General features: G+C 42.4%; 1 protein-coding gene across 1 annotated transcript in view; it reads left to right on the top strand.

Annotated features, from left to right (window-relative positions):
• Positions 1–19,798, top strand: part of cacna1db (calcium channel, voltage-dependent, L type, alpha 1D subunit, b) — a gene marked incomplete at both ends in the record, with an annotated part of 63,719 nt that extends 43,921 nt beyond the window's left edge. Inside the window, 27 exons of the mRNA XM_079272789.1 lie at positions 83–190; positions 342–394; positions 497–643; positions 883–1,084; positions 1,519–1,677; positions 1,870–1,980; positions 2,335–2,412; positions 3,026–3,109; positions 5,256–5,297; positions 6,139–6,267; positions 6,664–6,729; positions 6,989–7,080; positions 7,200–7,359; positions 7,459–7,586; positions 7,827–7,923; positions 8,092–8,194; positions 9,091–9,192; positions 12,829–12,965; positions 13,294–13,410; positions 14,303–14,745; positions 16,496–16,522; positions 16,724–16,864; positions 17,567–17,724; positions 18,004–18,116; positions 18,278–18,412; positions 18,706–18,891; positions 19,493–19,798. Coding sequence (XP_079128915.1) covers positions 83–190; positions 342–394; positions 497–643; positions 883–1,084; positions 1,519–1,677; positions 1,870–1,980; positions 2,335–2,412; positions 3,026–3,109; positions 5,256–5,297; positions 6,139–6,267; positions 6,664–6,729; positions 6,989–7,080; positions 7,200–7,359; positions 7,459–7,586; positions 7,827–7,923; positions 8,092–8,194; positions 9,091–9,192; positions 12,829–12,965; positions 13,294–13,410; positions 14,303–14,745; positions 16,496–16,522; positions 16,724–16,864; positions 17,567–17,724; positions 18,004–18,116; positions 18,278–18,412; positions 18,706–18,891; positions 19,493–19,798 — 3,624 coding nt within the window. The remainder of the gene's footprint in view (positions 1–82; positions 191–341; positions 395–496; positions 644–882; positions 1,085–1,518; positions 1,678–1,869; positions 1,981–2,334; positions 2,413–3,025; positions 3,110–5,255; positions 5,298–6,138; positions 6,268–6,663; positions 6,730–6,988; positions 7,081–7,199; positions 7,360–7,458; positions 7,587–7,826; positions 7,924–8,091; positions 8,195–9,090; positions 9,193–12,828; positions 12,966–13,293; positions 13,411–14,302; positions 14,746–16,495; positions 16,523–16,723; positions 16,865–17,566; positions 17,725–18,003; positions 18,117–18,277; positions 18,413–18,705; positions 18,892–19,492) is intronic.
• Positions 19,799–20,218: the final 420 nt, after the last annotated feature.

The raw sequence follows: 20,218 nt of genomic DNA, 5'->3' as shown, positions 1-20,218 counted from the left end.
GTTGTAATTGTGGATGCCTGCACATGTGCTTATGATACAGTACTGTGTATTCCTACTGACGATCGTGTGTGTCCTTTTGCAGCATGTGGTCCAGTGTGTGTTTGTGGCCATCAGGACCATCGGCAACATCATGATCGTCACCACGCTGCTGCAGTTCATGTTCGCTTGTATCGGAGTGCAGCTCTTCAAGGTATACAGGGAAACAGTGGAGAGAGAGATTGAGGGTCATGGGGTCACAACCAAAATCGACAGGCTCCTCTGGTGTAAAACAACGAATATTGTTTGAACAGAAGTAGAAGGTTGTAAGCGAAGAACAGTTCTGACTTTTTCTGTTGTCTTAGGGGAAATTTTATCGCTGCACAGATGACGCCAAGTCCAGTCCAGAAGACTGCAAGTGAGTTTTTATATTTTTTATTTATTTATCGTTTCCAGCTTTTGGACATTGGCCTGCATGAGTGTCTGTGCATGTAGTTGATATTTCATCTTTAAATCACAGAGGTACCTACATTCTCTACAACAACGGGGACACGGCGCTGCCCATGGTGAAAGAAAGGATCTGGTACAACAGCGACTTCAACTTTGACAACGTGCTGATGGCCATGATGGCCCTTTTTACCGTCTCCACATTCGAAGGGTGGCCCACGTGAGTACTGCTTTGGCCCTGAGCTAGAATTCAGATTGGAATAATGGAAAGATTTATTTAATGTTTGATCATCATTCACCCATATCTCTGAATGAATGAAAATGCTTCATTACCACTTTTTTCAACAACCAAAAGTGTAAATAAAGCCTTCGCTATGTAGTATATTTAAACAAATGAAACTCGCAGAATTGCTACTGTTAATTATCTCTACTTCCTCTGTGTTTTGTGTGTCCATGCAGTCTACTCTACAAGGCCATCGACTCCAACAGGGAGAACATGGGTCCCATCTACAACTACCGCATCGAGATCTCCATCTTCTTCATCATCTACATCATCATCATCGCCTTCTTCATGATGAACATCTTTGTCGGTTTCGTCATCGTCACCTTTCAGGAGCAGGGGGAGAAGGAGTACAAGAACTGCGAGCTGGACAAGAACCAGGTAGGCGGGACCTTTGACATTTGTGTGTTTGTGCAGGAGGCTGCTGTGTATTGGTGCTTTTATTGAACATTTCAAATTTAGTTGGAAAAATCTGTTCATGTCAAATTATTAATGGTGTATCATTGCAATGTATCCTCATGCAACGGTTCTCATGATACCTTATGAAAAGTTATTCCTCATTTTTTGTGCATTTCCTACTTTCCATGCAATACAGTATTTTCAAAATAAACTTCTGTCTTCACATGAAACAACTTGGCTCGGTTTAGGCAACAAAACAACTTGTTTAGATTAAGGCAAAGTTCGTGGTGAAACTTCTACTGGATCTCACTACTGACTGGTCCAAATAGTGACTATCGTGTACAGAAGAAGACCTGTTTCTCTTGATGATAAGTCTGTTTTTATTTGTCTGTTTCTCTATTTCCCCACCACTGCAGCGTCAGTGTGTGGAATATGCTCTTAAAGCTCGTCCTCTGCGGCGCTACATCCCCAAAAACACATACCAGTACAAGTTCTGGTATGTGGTCAACTCCACTGGCTTTGAATACGTCATGTTTATCCTGATCATCCTCAACACCTTGTGTCTGGCCATTCAGGTGAGTGCCCTTCATTCACCTGAATGCATTGGGAACGGGAACAATAAGGTTGATTTAGTTTGGATTTCCGCAATGCTGTATGTATTGCAGATTGAATCTCAACCTAAGACAAGTGCACTGATACACTTTAAATAGAGTACATGTGTTAGTGTTTTATATTTCTGATCAGTGTATCTGCCCGTCTCTTTCCAGCACCATGGTCAGTCTCATCTGTTTAACTATGCCATGGACATCCTCAACATGGTCTTCACCGGGGTTTTCACTGTGGAGATGATCCTCAAGCTCATCGCCTTCAAACCCAGAGTAAGTCTCCTCTCCTCTCCTCGTATACAAATATATTGAAAACTACCACCAGTTCCCTAAATCATCCTGTTTGTAGTTTTTCCATTTAGATCTCCCTTTATATTTGATCCGTAATAAGGTTCATGTTTTTGACCTTTTATCTGAAAGCCCTCCGCTTTTCCTTGTAACCCAGCCCTCATACACTCTTCTCTTGGGCTCTTTGCCCACTGGCTATGACTCCACTTCCATTCAATCCTCATTGTCACCTTCCATTACTCCTCACCGTAACCTCTCTACCTCTTGTACTTTCCTGCTTCCACCTCCACTCCTGCCTTCTCCTCTCCTCCCGCTGGCTGTGCATGCTGCCATAATCAGGGCTATGTCGGGGACGCCTGGAACGTCTTCGATGCCCTGGTCGTGATTGGCAGTGTAGTCGACATCATACTCAGCCAGGTAGAACGACGTTAGTATGTACAACTCTGTCATTCCCTCCTCCCGCTCTCCCACTGCTGCTGCTCTCTTGTTTCTGCCCTTCACATCTTTCCTCCTTTCCTTCCTTCCTGTCTCATTTTTGTGTTATCTTTTCACTAATTTCTGCTCTTGAAGCAAGTCTGTCGAATCTGTTGTGGACTTAAAGGTTGATGAGTACCATCGACAAAATACATGATTATTGGCTGGAAAAAAACTCCCTGCGTGGTAACACATGAATTCGATGAAACCACTGCACCATACCGATTAGATCTTGTTAAATTGTTTTAAGTCTATGGTGACCATTTCTTTAAGCCTGCCGCTGCATCAGTGGGAGTAGAAGATGCAGTTTGCAATGGAAGATTAATGACAGATAGTTAATTAATGATATAAAATAGCTAAGTTTTCTAATTATTATTTGGATAAATTAAACAAGCTAATACTTTCACCGACACTTGACTTTCAACTTCACTCTTTAATCGAATCACAACTTTCTGATGTTCTCTATCTTTCATAATGCTTATTTTGTTTTACCTTTTCTTTCTCGCTCTCTTGTCTCTCTTCTTCTTTTCTGTGTCTTTGTTGCTTGTGCTTGCAGAACTATTTTGCTGATGCATGGAACACGTTTGATGCCTTAATTGTTGTGGGTAGCGTGGTTGACATTGCCATCACTGAGATCAATGTAAGTAGTCATTTATCACACATACAAGCCTGTCTTACTGCTCACTCTGACGCTCCCAGCCTCGCCCTATCATCAGAGTTGCATTCAAGATCACAATGCTCTTTTTTTTGCGTAATTACTGCTCTTCACAACTCTGTCATCGGTCATAAAACCACAGTCTCATGATACTGTAAAATTCGAACAACATTGTTTTACGAATGTTGTTTAAGTTCAGTATGAGAACCGTGACGCGAACCCTATCCACATCAAATAATTATTTAACTAAACAGAAGTAAAGAAAAATAGATGACATGTGTTATGCTATTTAATGATGCTGTCATTTGTCTCTCACCTCTGGTGTAAATAAAGACTACAGGTTGTGAAAATACAGTAGATGGACAGTATTTGAATATTGTTCTCTTGATTATATTTATCAAAAATATATCTTATAATAAAATATTAATTGTGTCCCAATCGTACGACTTGCTCATTTAAAAATCTCCAATGTGATCATTTTGTACCAAACTGTTTTCGCTTGTAACTCCTTTGAATCTGCTGTACTTCTACTTCAAGGCCACTCTGTATGCTGGTTGGCAGCTGCTGTTAACGCTGACTGCTTGCTTCTTGCTTGTACATAATGAACATGTTTGTTTGTCCGGTCAGTCTCTTGCTTTGAATGAATGTTTGAGGTTAAGAACACACTGTCCACCATCATTGATCAAAACTCCAGCCTATGATGTAAGGTGTAACATAAACTTTGCAAACAGAAGGCCTGAAGGTATGACTTAGAGCAACAGGTATACATACACCCGCTAAGAGCATGTCAGCACTTGAATTAGTGCTGTATAGTTCTGCAACTCAGAAAACACCGGTGTATTTATGTTTTACATTTTTTTAAAGGGAACAGCCATTATTTCAGGTTATCCTTTTCCTTCAAATCTATATTTTCCTGCACACAGCCACCATATATTTGGATACTTGCAAAAAACGGGGGAATGACAAGAATAGCTGGGTGTCATCGGCAAAACAGTGGTCGGAGAAGCCATGCAAGTGTACGACAGCGCTAAGTGTCCTTGTGTAAAGGGAGAAGAGGAGGCTGCACGGTTCAGACACAGATCCATGTCCCCTGGTAGGACTGGCCCGTTTGGTAAGATGCAAACAGAGAGATGACAGAGCTTGAGACGCCAACTCCTATAAGGGTGGAGAGGACGAGCTGGTGTTTCACTGTTTTGATTGCAGCAAACAGGTCTTGTAGCAGAGGTCTCAAGGCGGCGTGCAGCACTGTCACTGCAAAGAGGGCCTTGTCAGTTGAGCGGCCTGCTTTAAAACCAGATTAGTGGGGGTCTAGGAGGTTGTTTTGTAAGCAGACAGTGGGTTAAAAACAGCACGTTCTGGTATCTTGGAAAGAAAGGAAGAGAAAGTTCTCTAAATGCTCCGACGATCGACTGTTGGCCAATGTCAGGTTGTCTGTGAGCCTTTGTGGCAGTGTTTGGCGGTGTGTCCCGCACCGTTGGCACGAGTCAGCCCTTGCCGGGGGCTTTTCGACCGATTGAGCATGTTGGTGGCGAAGCTCATCTGAGAGAAAAATCACTCCGACTGGATATTCACCTTCAGCAAATCAGTGCACAAAAAGAGAGACCGAGGTGAGGGAAGCAGGCAAATGATTGATTGGAGGACACACACAGACGGCTCTTGTTATTTTCACCCCCTTCTCATCGCACCATTCCAACACACAAATATTTTCACCACAACATGGCCATCTGGGATATAAAGAAAAAAAACAAGAAAAACAAACAATGTCAGCATTTTCCTTTAAGACGGCGTATCAGTGCTTTCTCCTTATTGTCAATGTCGACAGCTGAACTATTCAGTATTTAGGTGGAGAACACATTATCGTTCAGCACTGAATGCTTGCATCTTATGTCTGGTGTTACTGTCGAGAACATGTGGAAAAGCTGTTGCATGACAGGCTTTAAAATGATAATGTTCCTGTTCGTGGTATTCATTGTAATGCTGTGTTGTTGTTTTTAAGTGACGGTGCTTCTGAGCGTTTTTTTAATGCAATTGTACGTTGAACAAATCAAACGGTGACGATGACTCGTGAACATTTTGGTGTTGTACCGCTGGTTTGTGTATCTCGGATTAACTTTAGGCTTTTGATTTCAAGTCAGCAGCCATTCCTGTCGTCAAGGTGATAGTGGAGCCAGGGGTAAGAACATTATCAAAGCCCTTCACCCTTCTGTTATCACTCAGCATCAAGATCTCTTTGTTGTCACTCTGTCGCTCACGTATACTGATGAAAACATTGAGATGCTTTATGCTCTCACTTGTTCAACCGTGTGATGATTTGTGATTGAACTCTCGATGTTTGTCAAAGTCTTGTTTTGAATCCACCTGGTTTGTTGCATTCTGGCTCCAGTTTCATGGTTGAACTGACTTATTTGTGTCCGTTGAGACTTGGACCTATCTGGGTGCATGGCATGACACTGACTGGCAGATAACACTGTCTGGTCTTTTGTCTTGTTTCTTCATTTCAACATAGCTTGCCCAAGTGTTTGCGATAGTCAGTGCACTGTTTCTCGTCAAATGTCCCGTGTTCTTGTATTTGAACGTGACAATACAAGATCCATTTCGATGTTTGCATCAATTGTAAAAACACAAGTACAGTTTGTCTTTTGGTTTGTCTGTCTTTGGACTGCAGATTGTCTGTTGCCTGTTTTGAATCATCCAGAGTTAAATGTAGCGTGTCCTCCGGGTCTGTTGGTCATGGCATTGTGTGTAAGACAGCTACTCTGCATGCACATTGGTTGTTGTCATTGCAAAGAGGCAGAAAGATCACAGAAAGATGGGAAGACTTCTTCTTACTGATTTTCATCTACTTTAAGGTTGCCTGCAAGCTAGTATGACTCCCACGTGATGACTGAAGAAAATGCATGCATGACTGACTGCATGAATGAACGAGTGGTACGGAGCTTCATCACTGTCTGCGTTTGGATGCTACTCCCTCGGTTACCTCATCCCCTGATTACTCTCTACGTCCTCCACTCCAGAACACGGAGGACAGCGCTCGCATCTCCATCACCTTCTTCCGCCTGTTCAGAGTGATGCGACTGGTCAAACTTCTGAGCAGGGGGGAGGGCATCAGGACTCTGCTGTGGACCTTCATCAAGTCGTTCCAGGTAAGACTGTGACGTCCCTCTTGAGTCTGCAATGTCATGGACCAATGAGATGAGAGATTACACTTGTTATCACAAGTTAGGGTTCAAGGCGAGAGCTCTAACCTTCTTAAACTGGTTTCTGGGTTTGCTTTTAACCAGTATAACCACAGTTCATGGGTAGCATTTTCTGAGCCTTTTTTTAAATTGTATGCTGTTCTGATATAAGTCTGAAGAAACTGTGTAGCATCGTAAGATAAGAGGACAAACACTTTGCAACAGGGTGGGGCAAGTTGTACAAGATTTGATCAAGAGAACCAGTGGATCTGGCGCTGAAACAGGGGTTTGACGATGCATTCGGTCAAATTAGATACCGCAGATTCCAGTGTCTCACTCTTTTCTCTTTTTTTCCTCACCCAGGCTCTTCCCTACGTTGCACTCCTGATAGCCATGCTGTTCTTCATCTATGCTGTAATCGGGATGCAGGTAATGTAACCTGTTTTACACCCTGCATGACACTTGATGGAAGGGTGTAGCATGGGACAAGGAATAACCCATTCAATTTTGGAGTGGATCTGAATCACAGGTCGGATACACAAATGATTTGTTTTTACTTGAGTTACTGTTGCTAGATAAGGCATGGCCTTTGAGGAGGTCTGCACTCTCTTGAGTAACCTTCCAGTTTGTCTTGAATGTTTGTCAGAAGTTAAGAGCAGGCTGGCTGATGCTTCTTTATCTTTTCTAGGTGTTTGGGAAAATAGCCATGGTGGATGGAACTCAAATCAACCGCAACAACAACTTTCAAACCTTTCCTCAAGCGGTCCTGATGCTCTTCAGGTGTTTGTGTAGCTTAAGTTGTTGGTTACCAGCCATTAGAAGTCCTCACAAATGCATAAATGCATGAGGGAAAACCCCCTCATCCTGCTCCTGTGTCAATGCTTCTGGCTCTATGTTAGGTGTGCCACAGGTGAGGCCTGGCAGGAGATCATGCTGGCCTGTCTGCCAGGGAAGCTGTGTGATTCAGAGTCGGACTACAACCCCGGAGAGGAGAGAACTTGCGGCAGCGGCTTCGCCATCATCTACTTCATCAGCTTTTACATGCTCTGTGCTTTCCTGGTAATCATGTCACTGTGTGCGGTAGCAGTAATGTTTGAGCACAGACTTGAGCAGGCACCTTCCTGAATACAATAAAATATCCCAATATCCTGGTTTCAGATCATCAACCTGTTTGTTGCTGTCATCATGGACAACTTTGACTATCTGACCCGTGATTGGTCCATTCTTGGGCCGCATCACCTGGATGAGTTTAAAAGGATCTGGTCCGAATACGACCCTGAAGCCAAGTAAGTACTCAGGACCCATTCGGAGAGAACTATCAACAGAAGTTCACCTATTCCTTACGCTGTACGTTACAGCTCAGGAATATTTGTGTCAGTACACATGGGCTGGTGATTGTTTGGTAACAGCCGTACCATCTGAGGTGCACTAACTGAGGATGTGTTACTTATCAGAACCTGAGTGGCAGTGAAGACTGTGCTGCTCACTGGTAAAGTGCCTTATATTTGAATGGATCTTGTTGCCAGGGGCAGGATAAAGCACCTTGATGTGGTGACTCTGCTGAGGAGGATCCAGCCTCCGCTGGGCTTTGGCAAGCTCTGCCCTCACAGAGTGGCCTGTAAGGTGGGTTTCGACAACATAACGACTCACTAATCCATACAGATAGAGAAATGCATGTGGTGAATGTTGACGGTGACAAAAACACGTGAAAGTCTTCGTACATCATTGACACATTGATTACTGGCTTTTTCACTTTTGATGCATCCTTCATAATCTGTACTTCTGTTGCAGCGTCTAGTGGCGATGAACATGCCCCTCAACAGTGATGGGACAGTCATGTTTAATGCCACCTTGTTTGCTCTGGTCCGCACTGCTCTTAAGATTAAGACTGAGGGTGAGTCAAGACTTTTAAGTAATTAAGAGATCTGCAACACTTTTGGTTCTATTCTTATGGATCCATGTTATTTTGTTGAGCTTTTTTGAGCCGTGCATTGTCATTCTGTACAGCAGAAAAAGAGGGACTTACAGTATGAAATAGATATTTTGAGTCATATGAGTCAAAGAGTGTTATGTTGTGTGCACTGGAGCCTCGTGGCATAAAAGCTCCTTGAGATAACAGCCCAGAGAAACCACTACAGCACCCATCCACAATGTTGTGGACAGAGAGGCTTTAGCACTTTGGCTAGTGATTCCTAAACCAGCAATTACCTTCATCCACGGGCCTTCATCCACTTTGTTCAAAATTATTCATTGGGTGGGCAACGTTGCATTTCCATTGTGCTTGAAATGTATTGATGTATTGATGTATTGATTGATTTCCTCATTTACATAAACAAGTCTACATATCTTTTAAAAAAATATTGGAAAAGATTTGATTCAACACGTTGTCCCTCTTCTGAATTATTTACTTTGGGATGCCTCATGCAGTATCTTTTTAATGAATGTCATGTCATGCATCTTTGACTTTTAGTATAGTTGTCCCCTATTCACTGAGTTGGTGTCTTCCAGTTCAACATTTCGCCACAAGAGGGAGCTATAGGTGTTCAATACGTATCTCTCCTCCATGGCCATCAGGGCTCCCAACATTCAAATCTTAATCCCATGTATTTAGTTTATCATGGGGAATTCATTGCAACTTTAAATGTAAATGTAAGAGATGGAATTATAATACTTAATACTTTCCTTTCAGCCAGATACCCCTTAATACAACAATGTATTGATCAGTGACTCGTTCCTTTTAACCAAAGTGACTTTTCAGTTAAACATTCCACTTTTTCTGTCATTTCCAAGGTAATCTGGATCAAGCCAATGAGGAGCTTAGAGCTGTGATCAAGAAGATTTGGAAAAGGACAAGCATGAAGCTGCTGGACCAGGTGGTGCCCCCTGCAGGCGGTCAGTGATCATTACCTACGCATAGACGCACGAGGTCACCACGGTTCATTTGCTACATAGAAACCTCACTGCGTGCCTCTCTTCTTCTGTACCGTTCCGTCTCTCAGCGGATTTGAATACACTCTGCTTCTCATTTGTATTTTCCAGAGAATTAAATGATGGCAACCTCATATGTTAAGGTTAAATTTCCTGGAAGTCCCACAGCAAAGTATTCTAGAGTATAGAAGGAGGAAGGGTGTCAAACAATGGACATGCATTTGAATGCAGATATATTATTCCCCTAATTTGAATTTAAAAAAGGAAGTCAGTGCTATTTACACACGTTTCCGTTGCTGAACGATGTTCATTGTGCAGACTGTGCACTCACTAGTTTTTTGGCACTGGAAACTGTGCAGCAGTAAAGAATCACACCACAAACAGTTCATTTCAAAAACATTTTGGTGTGATAACTGAATCCTCCTCAGAGAAGCAGTGAGAGTTAAAGTGATTTATTACGGCTATCGTGCATGGGTACTCTGTTCACCCTACGCTTAAAAGTGTCTCTTAGTTGAAGTGATTAGAGGAATTATGTTTTCGGGTTGTTCATTCTCGTGAAAGTGAAATCTCAGGAAGACTTTGAGCGAATTTCTTACAAACATACACTTGCTCTCAAAGTTGAACTGATTCGAATTTGGTGGTCAAAGGTCAATGTGAAAATTGACTATGGTTTGTAGAAATTTGGACAAAGACTTTGGTACTCTTTCTAAGATGAGAAACTGTGTCACCATTCGAATCCATTGAAACCATGACTCTACACTGACAATATAGTTGCACACTGCGGATTGCAAACTTTTAAAGCCACCTTTATAGTCGACATAGTGGTTATATTTAATACACAAAAGCAAGATTTTGGGAGGCGCATCACACTAAGAAATAGCTGATGAGGGACCATACCAGCATCCTGTATTCTGAAGCAGCGAGGCCTGCTTGCTAACCAAAACCGAGATAGAGCAGCACTTTCCCCTCGTTTCACAGAAACTTTGATGGCGGTTTTTGTCATAATTCTACAGTTTTGTTTATCATTGATCTCGCAGTGTCTGGTTCTACGTTTTCACTTCCTTTAGACAAAGTTTATGAAAAGGATCTGCACAAACCTTGACAGCAAGGTAAACTGTGCTCTTCCTTTATGAACAACTTTAGTAGCATGCATCAGCTACCAATGGTCAAGCACAAGGTGTGTCCAAATGAAAGCCAAGCTGATAGAACTTCACTTTAATCCATCGTCCAGATGCAGTCATGAGCATTAGTTCAAAGTGCAATAAATACATAATAGTTTTATTAGTTACAATTATGCTCCTAAATACATACCCAACTTCTTTTGCCGAATCCAGCTAAAGCATACTGCTTAATAAATTGAAGTGGAAATCAACTTTCTGTCTTATTTTAACAGAAAATTGTCCAGTTTCTGCCAAGCTAGAGGTATTCACCTCTCACTCTACTGTCGTTTTTATTTGTGGTAGTTGCTTTGGATCATTCTCTCACCTTACACAATGAATTATTTGAAATAGAGTGCTGATGATGCACACCTGAGTCCAGCATGTTCATACAGGTTCCTCATGCTTGTGCTCATGTAGGGACTATATGCTTACAATGCTTTAGCTCTCAAACTTCATTCATCTGCATGTCTTTGTGTGTGTTCATTTGCTAACCCCGCTTCTCTTTTTTTTCTGTTGCGCCTTTTCTGCCAAGCTTATCTCTTCCACAGCTTCCTCTGCTTTCAGTGGAGTCCTCAGTCAGTCGCTGGCCTTCTTCTCTTCTCTTTCTGCCATCCTAACTGTCTGGGGCAGTTCTGTTTTAGTCCGGTGGCATGAAACTACTGATACCTCTTTCTTAAAAACTTCATCAGGCTCTGCCCCAGAAATAGAACCAGCTGCCACCTGTATGTGGGCACAAGATGTTCTGTACATTGATCATCTCCCACCAGGTTGATCAAAATTAAAATCAATTCCATCTTGTCAAGTTAGTCAGTCAAACACATTCCTAAAAATCACGAGGGTCAACTCGGCTACTTTCAAAATGATGCAGATCACTTGCTTGAAAAGCAGAAATCAGGAAACTCCAAACTAAATGTGTTATGAAACTACGATTTATCTGATAAATAATCGGCCCACGCATTCATGCGCATGTGAAATTCAACATTTTTACAACCTTGAATATGCTTTTATTCACAGGGTTTCTTTCTGAGCAGAGCCTTTCACAGTTTCTCTCTGGCTGTGTCGGGTGACGTAGAGAAATGTGTCTGCTTTAAGATGGATCGTCAAATCCGGATTGGAATGCTGCTTCCATCTTAAAGCATCCATCCTACAGACACTCGGCACCTTTACTCGATTCATTTGAAGGCTAAAATGGTTCTAGGAAAGGTGATGATGATGAAAAAAAAAACCCCGCCCACATTTCCTACGCACTGGCTTGCAGCTTTTTTCTTTAGTCTCTCTCCCCATTCTGCTTCAGCAACCTTATCTGAGTGAATCAGACCCACGCTTGATGAGCCTCCCTGCATGGCAGATAGTGTGTTTTAGTCACAGCTTCTTGTCCGGCCAAATGTTGTTTCTGTGTTCGCCCTCGAGAGGGGAGCTATAGATGTCATCCTTGCGGTTTCTTTTTTGCTGCCTCTTTGCATGTGCTTCCTGCTACAGCTCATGTGGTATTTCTAGGATATAGAGATATAAAACACCTCCGCTCGTCCGTATCTGAAGATATTGAGTGTAGTAAATTCTGCAGTCGCCATATGATGGAGTGCTGGCATATGTGGTAGTAACTGGTTAGACTTATAGACAATGCAATCGTAAACGACTGTATTGTACTTTCGCTTGCATGAGCAATTGTGTACGCATGTGTGGGTTTTGTTTTTCCGTGCGAGAGGAGCGTTTCATAACCACATGCCTGTTGTCATCGATGGGAGCTGCAGCCATAGATGTTATCTGCTGTCGGGTTAAATCCTGTTGCACACATTTGCGTGTGAAAATGTTATTTTTCACTTCAACTTCAAGTTCTGAGAATTTAAACAGTGTCAAGAATGATGTCTAGCTACACTGTTGTTTTTAAGTTTGAATGGAATGTTTCTTATCTCTGTGTCGACACAAACAGTATTACGTACAGACGAATAGTAAAGACCACAGTTTCTTTGATGTGCTTCTGAAGAAGTGTGTGTGTGTGTGTGTGTGTGTGTGTGTGTGTGTGTGTGTGTGTGTGTGTGTGTGTGTGTGTGTGTGTGTGTGTGTGTGTGTGTGTGTGTGTGCTGTGATCGTCTTGAAATAGTGAAAGAACATATTATTAGTATTCTTTCATTTTGATTGTTACAGAAGTACTTTGTTTCATTGTTTCATCTTATATTATCTTTTCATACAGCCCTCTGCAGCGGAGGTGCTTCATTGATGTGATATATTGCTGTTCATGGAATTCAGTTTTGATACTTTTAGGCCAAATTGACTTTACTGCCTATACATGTTTCTTGTCTCTCTGATGGTGAGCTAGGGGAAGATCTCTGTTGAGGGATTTTCTTTTTTAAATGTCAATGGATACAAACATTGTTGAGCTATTTCAGTATATTTTGGTGTTGATCTGGGAGGCTTTGGTGTGTCTGGTCTGTTCACTCAGATGACGAGGTAACAGTGGGGAAGTTCTATGCCACCTTCCTGATACAGGACTACTTCAGGAAGTTCAAGAGGCGCAAAGAGCAAGGTCTTGTAGGAATGCGCTCGTGGGAGAGGCTGAACACAACCATGGCTCTACAGGTAAGTGAAGTACAATGAATCATCCAGAGTAATGGACAAATAACACTCTCTGCATGATGGATACCACAGTAAGTGAGACGATATGTCTGGCTGAAGTCCTTAAAAAGTAACTGTGCTTGTTTTACTTTTATGCTCCACATAGTTCAGAACGATAAGAATACATGAGATGTGCTCTATCTGCCTTTAAAACTATGTTATCAGCTTTTATGAATTACTCTGTTGTCACTGTTATGGATCTGTAACAGTCTGGGCAACGACATGCTGACACCTGGAAAAAACTGGAACGTAGAGGCTGGCAGGTTTGATATTATAGCTGCTCTGTTTGCAGGCCGGCCTGCGCACGCTGCATGACATTGGACCAGAGATCCGTCGAGCCATATCATGTGACCTGCAAGAGGCGGGGCTAGTAGATGATAATGGAGAGGAAGAAGAGGAAATCTACAGGGTAAACATCCTTGAAGAAGCCCTTCAGACATTTAGAATTTTTAGTTTGGTTGTTTTTAGTTTTTTTTGTTCTTAGAAAGGGACACATTTCCGAAATAAAGCCGATTAAAACAGATCGATTATTTATTTATTTTAATTCCTCACTTCAAAGAGAGGTGTCTGCTGATATTCTTTATTCTTTTTACTTTTAATTACAAAACCCTAAGATTCAGACGTCCCAATTCGTCTTAGACAAAACCAATTAGGTGTGCTCTCAGACAATTTACCGTTCTTGACATACAAGTCTGAAGAAGAGCATGAGCTCAAAATGTCACTGAAGGATGTGCTAATGAATTAAAGTGAGCTACAGTGTGCCTTTATTTATATTTCCATTGCTTTTACAACATCTGACATTTTACACAAATTGACAAATTGTGTTATTATTTTGTATTTTTTGTCATATTTCTGATGGAGGTATAAGAACTGAAAGAGTGAAACTCATTGAGTTTCATGTATTACTGTGCATATCACACATGCATTTAACACAGAAAATAACCTGGCACACCTTCCGATATGAGATGGGTCTTAGCCACAGTAATATATCGAACCCTTTTTTCAAAGGGCACTGCATCATCAACTACAGGCTCTGATGTTCAGTATGAAAAACTTCAGCAAATCTGTAGAGCTGGGCTGGATTCACATGGCAGGAGTCCTTTGTTAATAATATTTCACCACATTGTTTTTGGTATTTTTGAAGCATTTGATTGCGCATTGAATCAGTGTTCCCCTGAGAGATACACTCGGACACACTGATTTAAACATTGTTTCTCTTTGTGCATCTCGTTGAAACAGCTCACTGTCGCTATTAAGCTGTTCTGTCTCAGTCCTCATTGGCTTCTGTTGTCTCTCTGCAGCACAACGGCAGCCTTTTTGGGAACCATGTCAGTGTTGATCAGCAAGGCTGCTTTCACCCGACCACTGTCACCCAGCGGCCGCTACAGATCCTGCCTTTCTCCTGTAGCGCCTCAACCGAACCCACCCAAACAGGCAGGAGAGCCAGCGACGCCGACAGAGAGGAGACAGAGATGAACTCTTCGCCCATCCAGTATAACCATAATTATCACACCCCTCATCCGTATCATCATCCTCACTGCGTTTCCACTTGCCATCAATCGCCAATACCCTCCAATGCCAACCTCAACAATGCCAACGTGCCCTCACTTCTCTCCATGACCAATGGGAGGCAGCAGAAGTGCTTGTTAAGTGGAGACCATCCATCCTCCACCAAAAATGGATCATCAGCGTCCACTTACAGCAAAGGAGTACACGACAAGCTTTGGAAGTCACACTCCACAAGGTCAGTGAAAAAAGGGTTCGTACAACTTGTACGATTAATGAATTGTCTCAGATCTATCTCAGAAAATATTGTTATTGGGATATTGATTGAAGCCAGTCCGACTTCACCGTCCAGACTATCCTCTTAAACTCTCATGAGGGGGAACAATAAAAGACAAAGGGCATGTTCGATAGAAACCCATCCTGGAACTTCCCCCGAGCCTCCTGTTCAGCATGAGCAGATCTCATTGCTCCATTTCAAACCTTGTTCATCCCCCTACAGATATACAAAGCTCCTCCCACACAGCTATGTTGGAGAAACATTTCTTTCAGGTCATAGTCTGTGTCCGTTTGAGATGAGTTTTTTATTCACAGAATATTGTCTCTCGACACAGAGGTTACTGTTACACAGGAATGGCAGAAATACAAAAGCAATATAAAAAAAATTCAGTTCATGAGTTTAAGAGGTATCACATTTTCTTCTACAGCTGATCGCAAAAGAGCATCTCCATGGGTATTGTTTCCTGTCCCAGAGGTTGAAACGAGTCATGCTTCAATTTCGACATTCCCTTGATGAATGCATGATCACAACAAATAGCTTTTGTATAAAAGTATCACCTAATACCCCCACCCCTAACTCCTGACAGTGTATACCCATATTCCCACTGCGAGTGTTGTTGTACAGGACTTCATCTTATTAACGTTCACATTTCATTTCCCGTAGAACAGTTAGCAAGCACATGTGAGTTCAATCAAAAAAAAAGTCTATTCAAGCACTTACTACCTAAATTGATATAGAATAATTATACAACAGACACAGCTAGAAAGGTGCATTCAGTAGAGTGCAGATCTCCACCAGGTGTGTCTGCAACGACCGCGTACTCAACTCAGTTTCACCGCAGAAATCAAACAAACAGGACTTTCAACCAAGGGATTGATGTTTGTGTCCCAAAGTGTGAGGTAACGTGTTTGTGACAGTTTTCCTGAACCAAGAGTTGTATTACCTGATCCAAAGTTGATGTAAGACCAACCATGATGTTTCTCCCAAACTGAAGTGGATTTGTTGCATACATGTCGCCCTGAAATAACATGGTGCAGGCACGAAAGACACTTCCAAATGAAATACAATAGCATCTGGGGGCGGGGGTTGCACTCAGCTGTGATACTACTAACGGCCCCTACTAGCACGGGGCCACTTAAAAGTAGTGAGTGAGGAGTCAGCAGGCAGTCAATAGCAGTATAAAACAGGAAAAAGGGTATTTTGAGAAAGTGGGGGTCACCGCAACCACGAGGAGTCGTTGAGCAGCTGTAACTGGCCACCCAAAATAGTCTGGAATTTGCTGCAGCAGCTTGCTGATGCAAGATTAGCAGTGGACAGAAATAGAGGTGAACACTCTTGGTGAAGATAACTAATCTTACCAAAAGTCAGTTTGAACTATATTATAAGCTTGTGTTTGGACTTATTTTTGTCCTATTTCACCCCCAGCTAAAGGGTGCTTATCCTAACATTTCTAGACTTATTCGTATAAATATAGCATCTACTAATATTTAGATTACAGTATTTTCACCTGTATGTATTGGAACAATAAGCTTGTAAAGTAGTGAAACCATTCAAATAATATTCAGCCTGTGCAAAAATCGATTTTTAAAAGTGCTTTCATTTTTGTCCTCTTGTCTTTGTCATTGCATGCAACCTCTTGCCTTTCCTTTCCTGATCTCCTGTTGCAAATATTCCTGTCTGTCTGACTGCCCACTTCCTCTCCTCGGAGCAGGACACGCTACTATGAGGCCTACATTAGGTATGTGCATAGTGTTACCGTCCTTTGTCAATATCCTTTTATTTGGGTGGAGTATTAATGTGTGTTTCTCTTTGCACTGCATAATACCTCAAACCAACAGCTCCTATGAATAAAGAAAAAACGAAAGGGACATGAAGTTCCTACGTATGTATAATTGTCAAATTTGCACTAATCAGTGCATCTTTGACTTTACGATACAAGGTCAGAGAGCGGTCGTGGGCTTTACGCCACCATTCGCCGAGAGGAGCCGGGGGGTGGAGACAGCGATGACGAGCGAGGCTCGGGAGAGTACTTCAGCGGGGAGGAGTTTCACGAAGACGACATCATGCTCACAAAGGACAGGTACTGTGATGGCAACAGCAGCCGTCAGCTTGAAATAATATGAGGAAACACCTTGTGACGGTACTGATTCCCCAGATTTCAGCTGATCAGGAAGAAGCCTGGATTGAGTCGATCAGAATGTCCTAAATACAGTTCCCCCCTTCTCTTAAGCGCTAAAGAAAGGGTGTCATCTCACCCTGATTGGCCAAGAGAGGAAATGCACCAAGCTGCTCTCAATTCTTAATTAGAAGCCATTAGAACATCCTGCACAACAGGTGATCTGAATGAGCCTCCAATTAACTTAGGGGAATTGTGACATTCAGCTAAAATGATTTGGAGGAAAATGGAAATTACCGCAAGTATCAAAAAATGAGAGACTGCTACACTCACAACAAAACTGTTACACTGCAATGCACACAATATAATACTGCCGCCATGATTGTATCTTGTTAGTCTGACTTAATACAAGTATTTTCTTGTGGCTGAGAATTTATGTAGAATGTATCTAGAATGAGTACTTGTGGTTCATCGTGCGTCACTGTCAGAATGCTCACCAGTAACAACATCACTATGAAGTCAGTCGCTACCTGTTTCCAATTTATTCTCCCCCTCCAAATATTTGTATTCATTATTTTAGAGTTACATATTTACCTTTTTTTTAAACAGATTTTTTTTGGCTACATCACTTAATTAAAACATATCTTTTATCTATTTGATTCACAGGTTGTCCAACAAGGACCACCGTGATGCAGAAGGAGGCTTTGAACTTGGGGCTTCCAGGGGCGACCACCAGCCTGAGGGTTACTATGACGATGACCAACAGCCGATCTACCATGTTGAGAGGCGGTCACCCAGGAGGTGGCTTTTACCCTCACCCCAAGGTGACGCTCAACAGCAGAACTGTACTTCAGTAGTTCAAATTGAATTTTGTTGACTCAACTATAAAGATTTATTGCATCAAGTTGTGTTACCATCATTCAGATTCAGTTCATTGTAATAAATGAGTGTACGGTTATTATACAAATGTGCGTAAAATGAGCTTTTCTTGTGTTTCGTCTAACTTTGATCTTGAATACTTGTCACTGTATTAACTTTTCTGTATTGTAACCAGAGTTGGAGTCCAGAGAGTGATCATTTTTGGTTCTTGTTTGTTTCCTCAGCTTCCAAGACACCGACATTCAGTTTTGAGTGTCTCCGCAGAAGAAGTAGTCAGGATGACGCCCCTCCCTCTCCATCCTGCACAGCTCTTCCACTACACCTGGTGCAGCAACAGGTACACACACCTTTTTTTCTGTTTGTCAATATCGTGATGAATGAATAAGCAGTATTGTCACAAAATGCAGTGGCTACAAAGGTAAGCATTGCACTTGTAAGATACCTGTTTTGTCTCCTCTCCCTACCCCAAAATGCCGGGTGCAATTGATTGAACCTCAGGTGATGGCGGTGGCCGGTTTCGATGCGAGCAGAATTCACAGACTGTCTCCTACACGGTCGCTTTGCTCCTGGGCCACGCCTCCTGCCTCACCCATCAGCCGCGACTACTCGCCCTGCTACACACCACTCATACAGGTGTGGTTCACTGTGTGATCAAAGACGTGTTAAAGATAAACCTGGTAACTTCTGTTAATGAAAGGACTGGTTTCAGTAATATGAAATAAACAGAAATACAACTGGTTTATTACAATCTTTCATTTAGCTGTTTTTACTATTGATGTTCTCATCAGGCCTTTGATGTCTGACATCAATTAAACCAATCTGATACCTGACAAATAAAAGAAGAATCTCAATCAGTGTCTTTTGATAAAGCATGTTGTTTCAAATTGCCTGTGTGTGTGTGTGTGTGTGTGCATGTGTGTACTCAGGTGGATTGGCGCAGCCCCGGCAGCATCAGCAGCATCCCCGGAGCAGTGAAGAGGAGTTCGTGGTATACAGACGGCCAGGACGGACCTCCCAGCCGCAGCCACTCTCCGTCACATCTGAAGTTACCTGCAGAATGCTGCTCACACATACTGCAGACGAGAGGCAGCGCCAACAGTGTGGTGGAGGCTGTGAGTACAAATCATTTCTAACTTTGACCACTTTGATAACATTTCATTGATGTGGCTGTGGAGGTATGATGTCATTAAATCACCGTCATTCTGTTATTTGTGTTTTTCTTTGGTAATATCGAATAAGCTCTTGATAATTGTTTTGATTGATCGTTTAATCTGTGAGATGTCCATAATAATGACCAATGCTCGGATGCAAACATCCAAATTTAATTTCAACATTTCTTAGAATTGATATGCAGACAAAAAAGTATTAAAGTATTAACTTCATGATGATATGAAACCAGAAAGCAACATGATAATCTTAGCATTTGTGAAGCTGAAAATGAATGTCCTGTCACCTCATCGACAAACTGACCATTTGTCATATCAACTTCATAGATTGTTTCAACTCTACAGTGAAATTAAAGTATTTCTACACTTTCCTGAGACCCCCATGAGGACCGTTGGAGGTCTTTGGACCCCACTGTCTCAAGAACACACACACATGCACACAAAATCCAGATGTTCCTGAGTCGACCGTCAGAATCTCACATCCAGCTGAATTTTGATGTGGAAAAATGAATCTCTTCAGCTTTGATTATGTGTCACTTGTCCTCAGGTTCTGATCTCTGAGGGTCTGGGGAAATACGCCAAAGACCCCAAGTTTGTGGCAGCGACCAAACATGAAATTGCAGACGCCTGCGAGATGACCATTGATGAGATGGAGAGTGCCGCCAGTAACCTGCTGAACGGGAGTATGGATAACGGCAACACTGGGGGGACGGGGAGCGCCATCACGGACCCACACGCCAACGCGGATCTTAGAGACCTCAACATCCGTGACTATAGCGACGAAGAGCCGTACGTGGCTCTGAAATGCGAGGAGGACCTAACAGATGAGATGATATGCATCATGTCGCTATAGCAGCGGCTCACACGGGATTATTTAGGTTTTTTCAATTGAATTTCTACTTCTATTCCACAGTGAGTGGACGTCTCTGTTCAGGATTCTCCTGCAATAGACAGAACATGGATGGATAAGAGAACAAAGTGCCTTGTTTTCTCTTTCTGTGCAGAATGGAAATGTGGGAGGTATGAGAAAAACAGATGTGAAAGAGCTGAGATAAATTCGGCAAATGTTGAGACCAGAGGGAACCAATCTACTCGCCAGCCTGCCTGTCGTTTAGCAGGAATTCAGGATGCTCCCCAGAGGGTGTTTTCTATTTCCTTTGTTGTGAACAGAATCACCTGCCAGCCTCGCAAAGCCAGCCCAGAGCTCGCCACGTTCACTTCTCCAACAAATTCCATTGAGGATCAAGTCCAGCTGCTGAATGCCGGACAGTTT

Source organism: Melanostigma gelatinosum (genome assembly GCF_949748355.1).
Source record: "Melanostigma gelatinosum genome assembly, chromosome: 8".
In the NCBI taxonomy this organism is placed as follows: Eukaryota; Metazoa; Chordata; class Actinopteri; order Perciformes; family Zoarcidae; genus Melanostigma; species Melanostigma gelatinosum.
The sequence above is the reverse complement of the archived record's forward strand: the minus strand, read 5'-3'. Positions and strand labels throughout refer to the sequence as shown.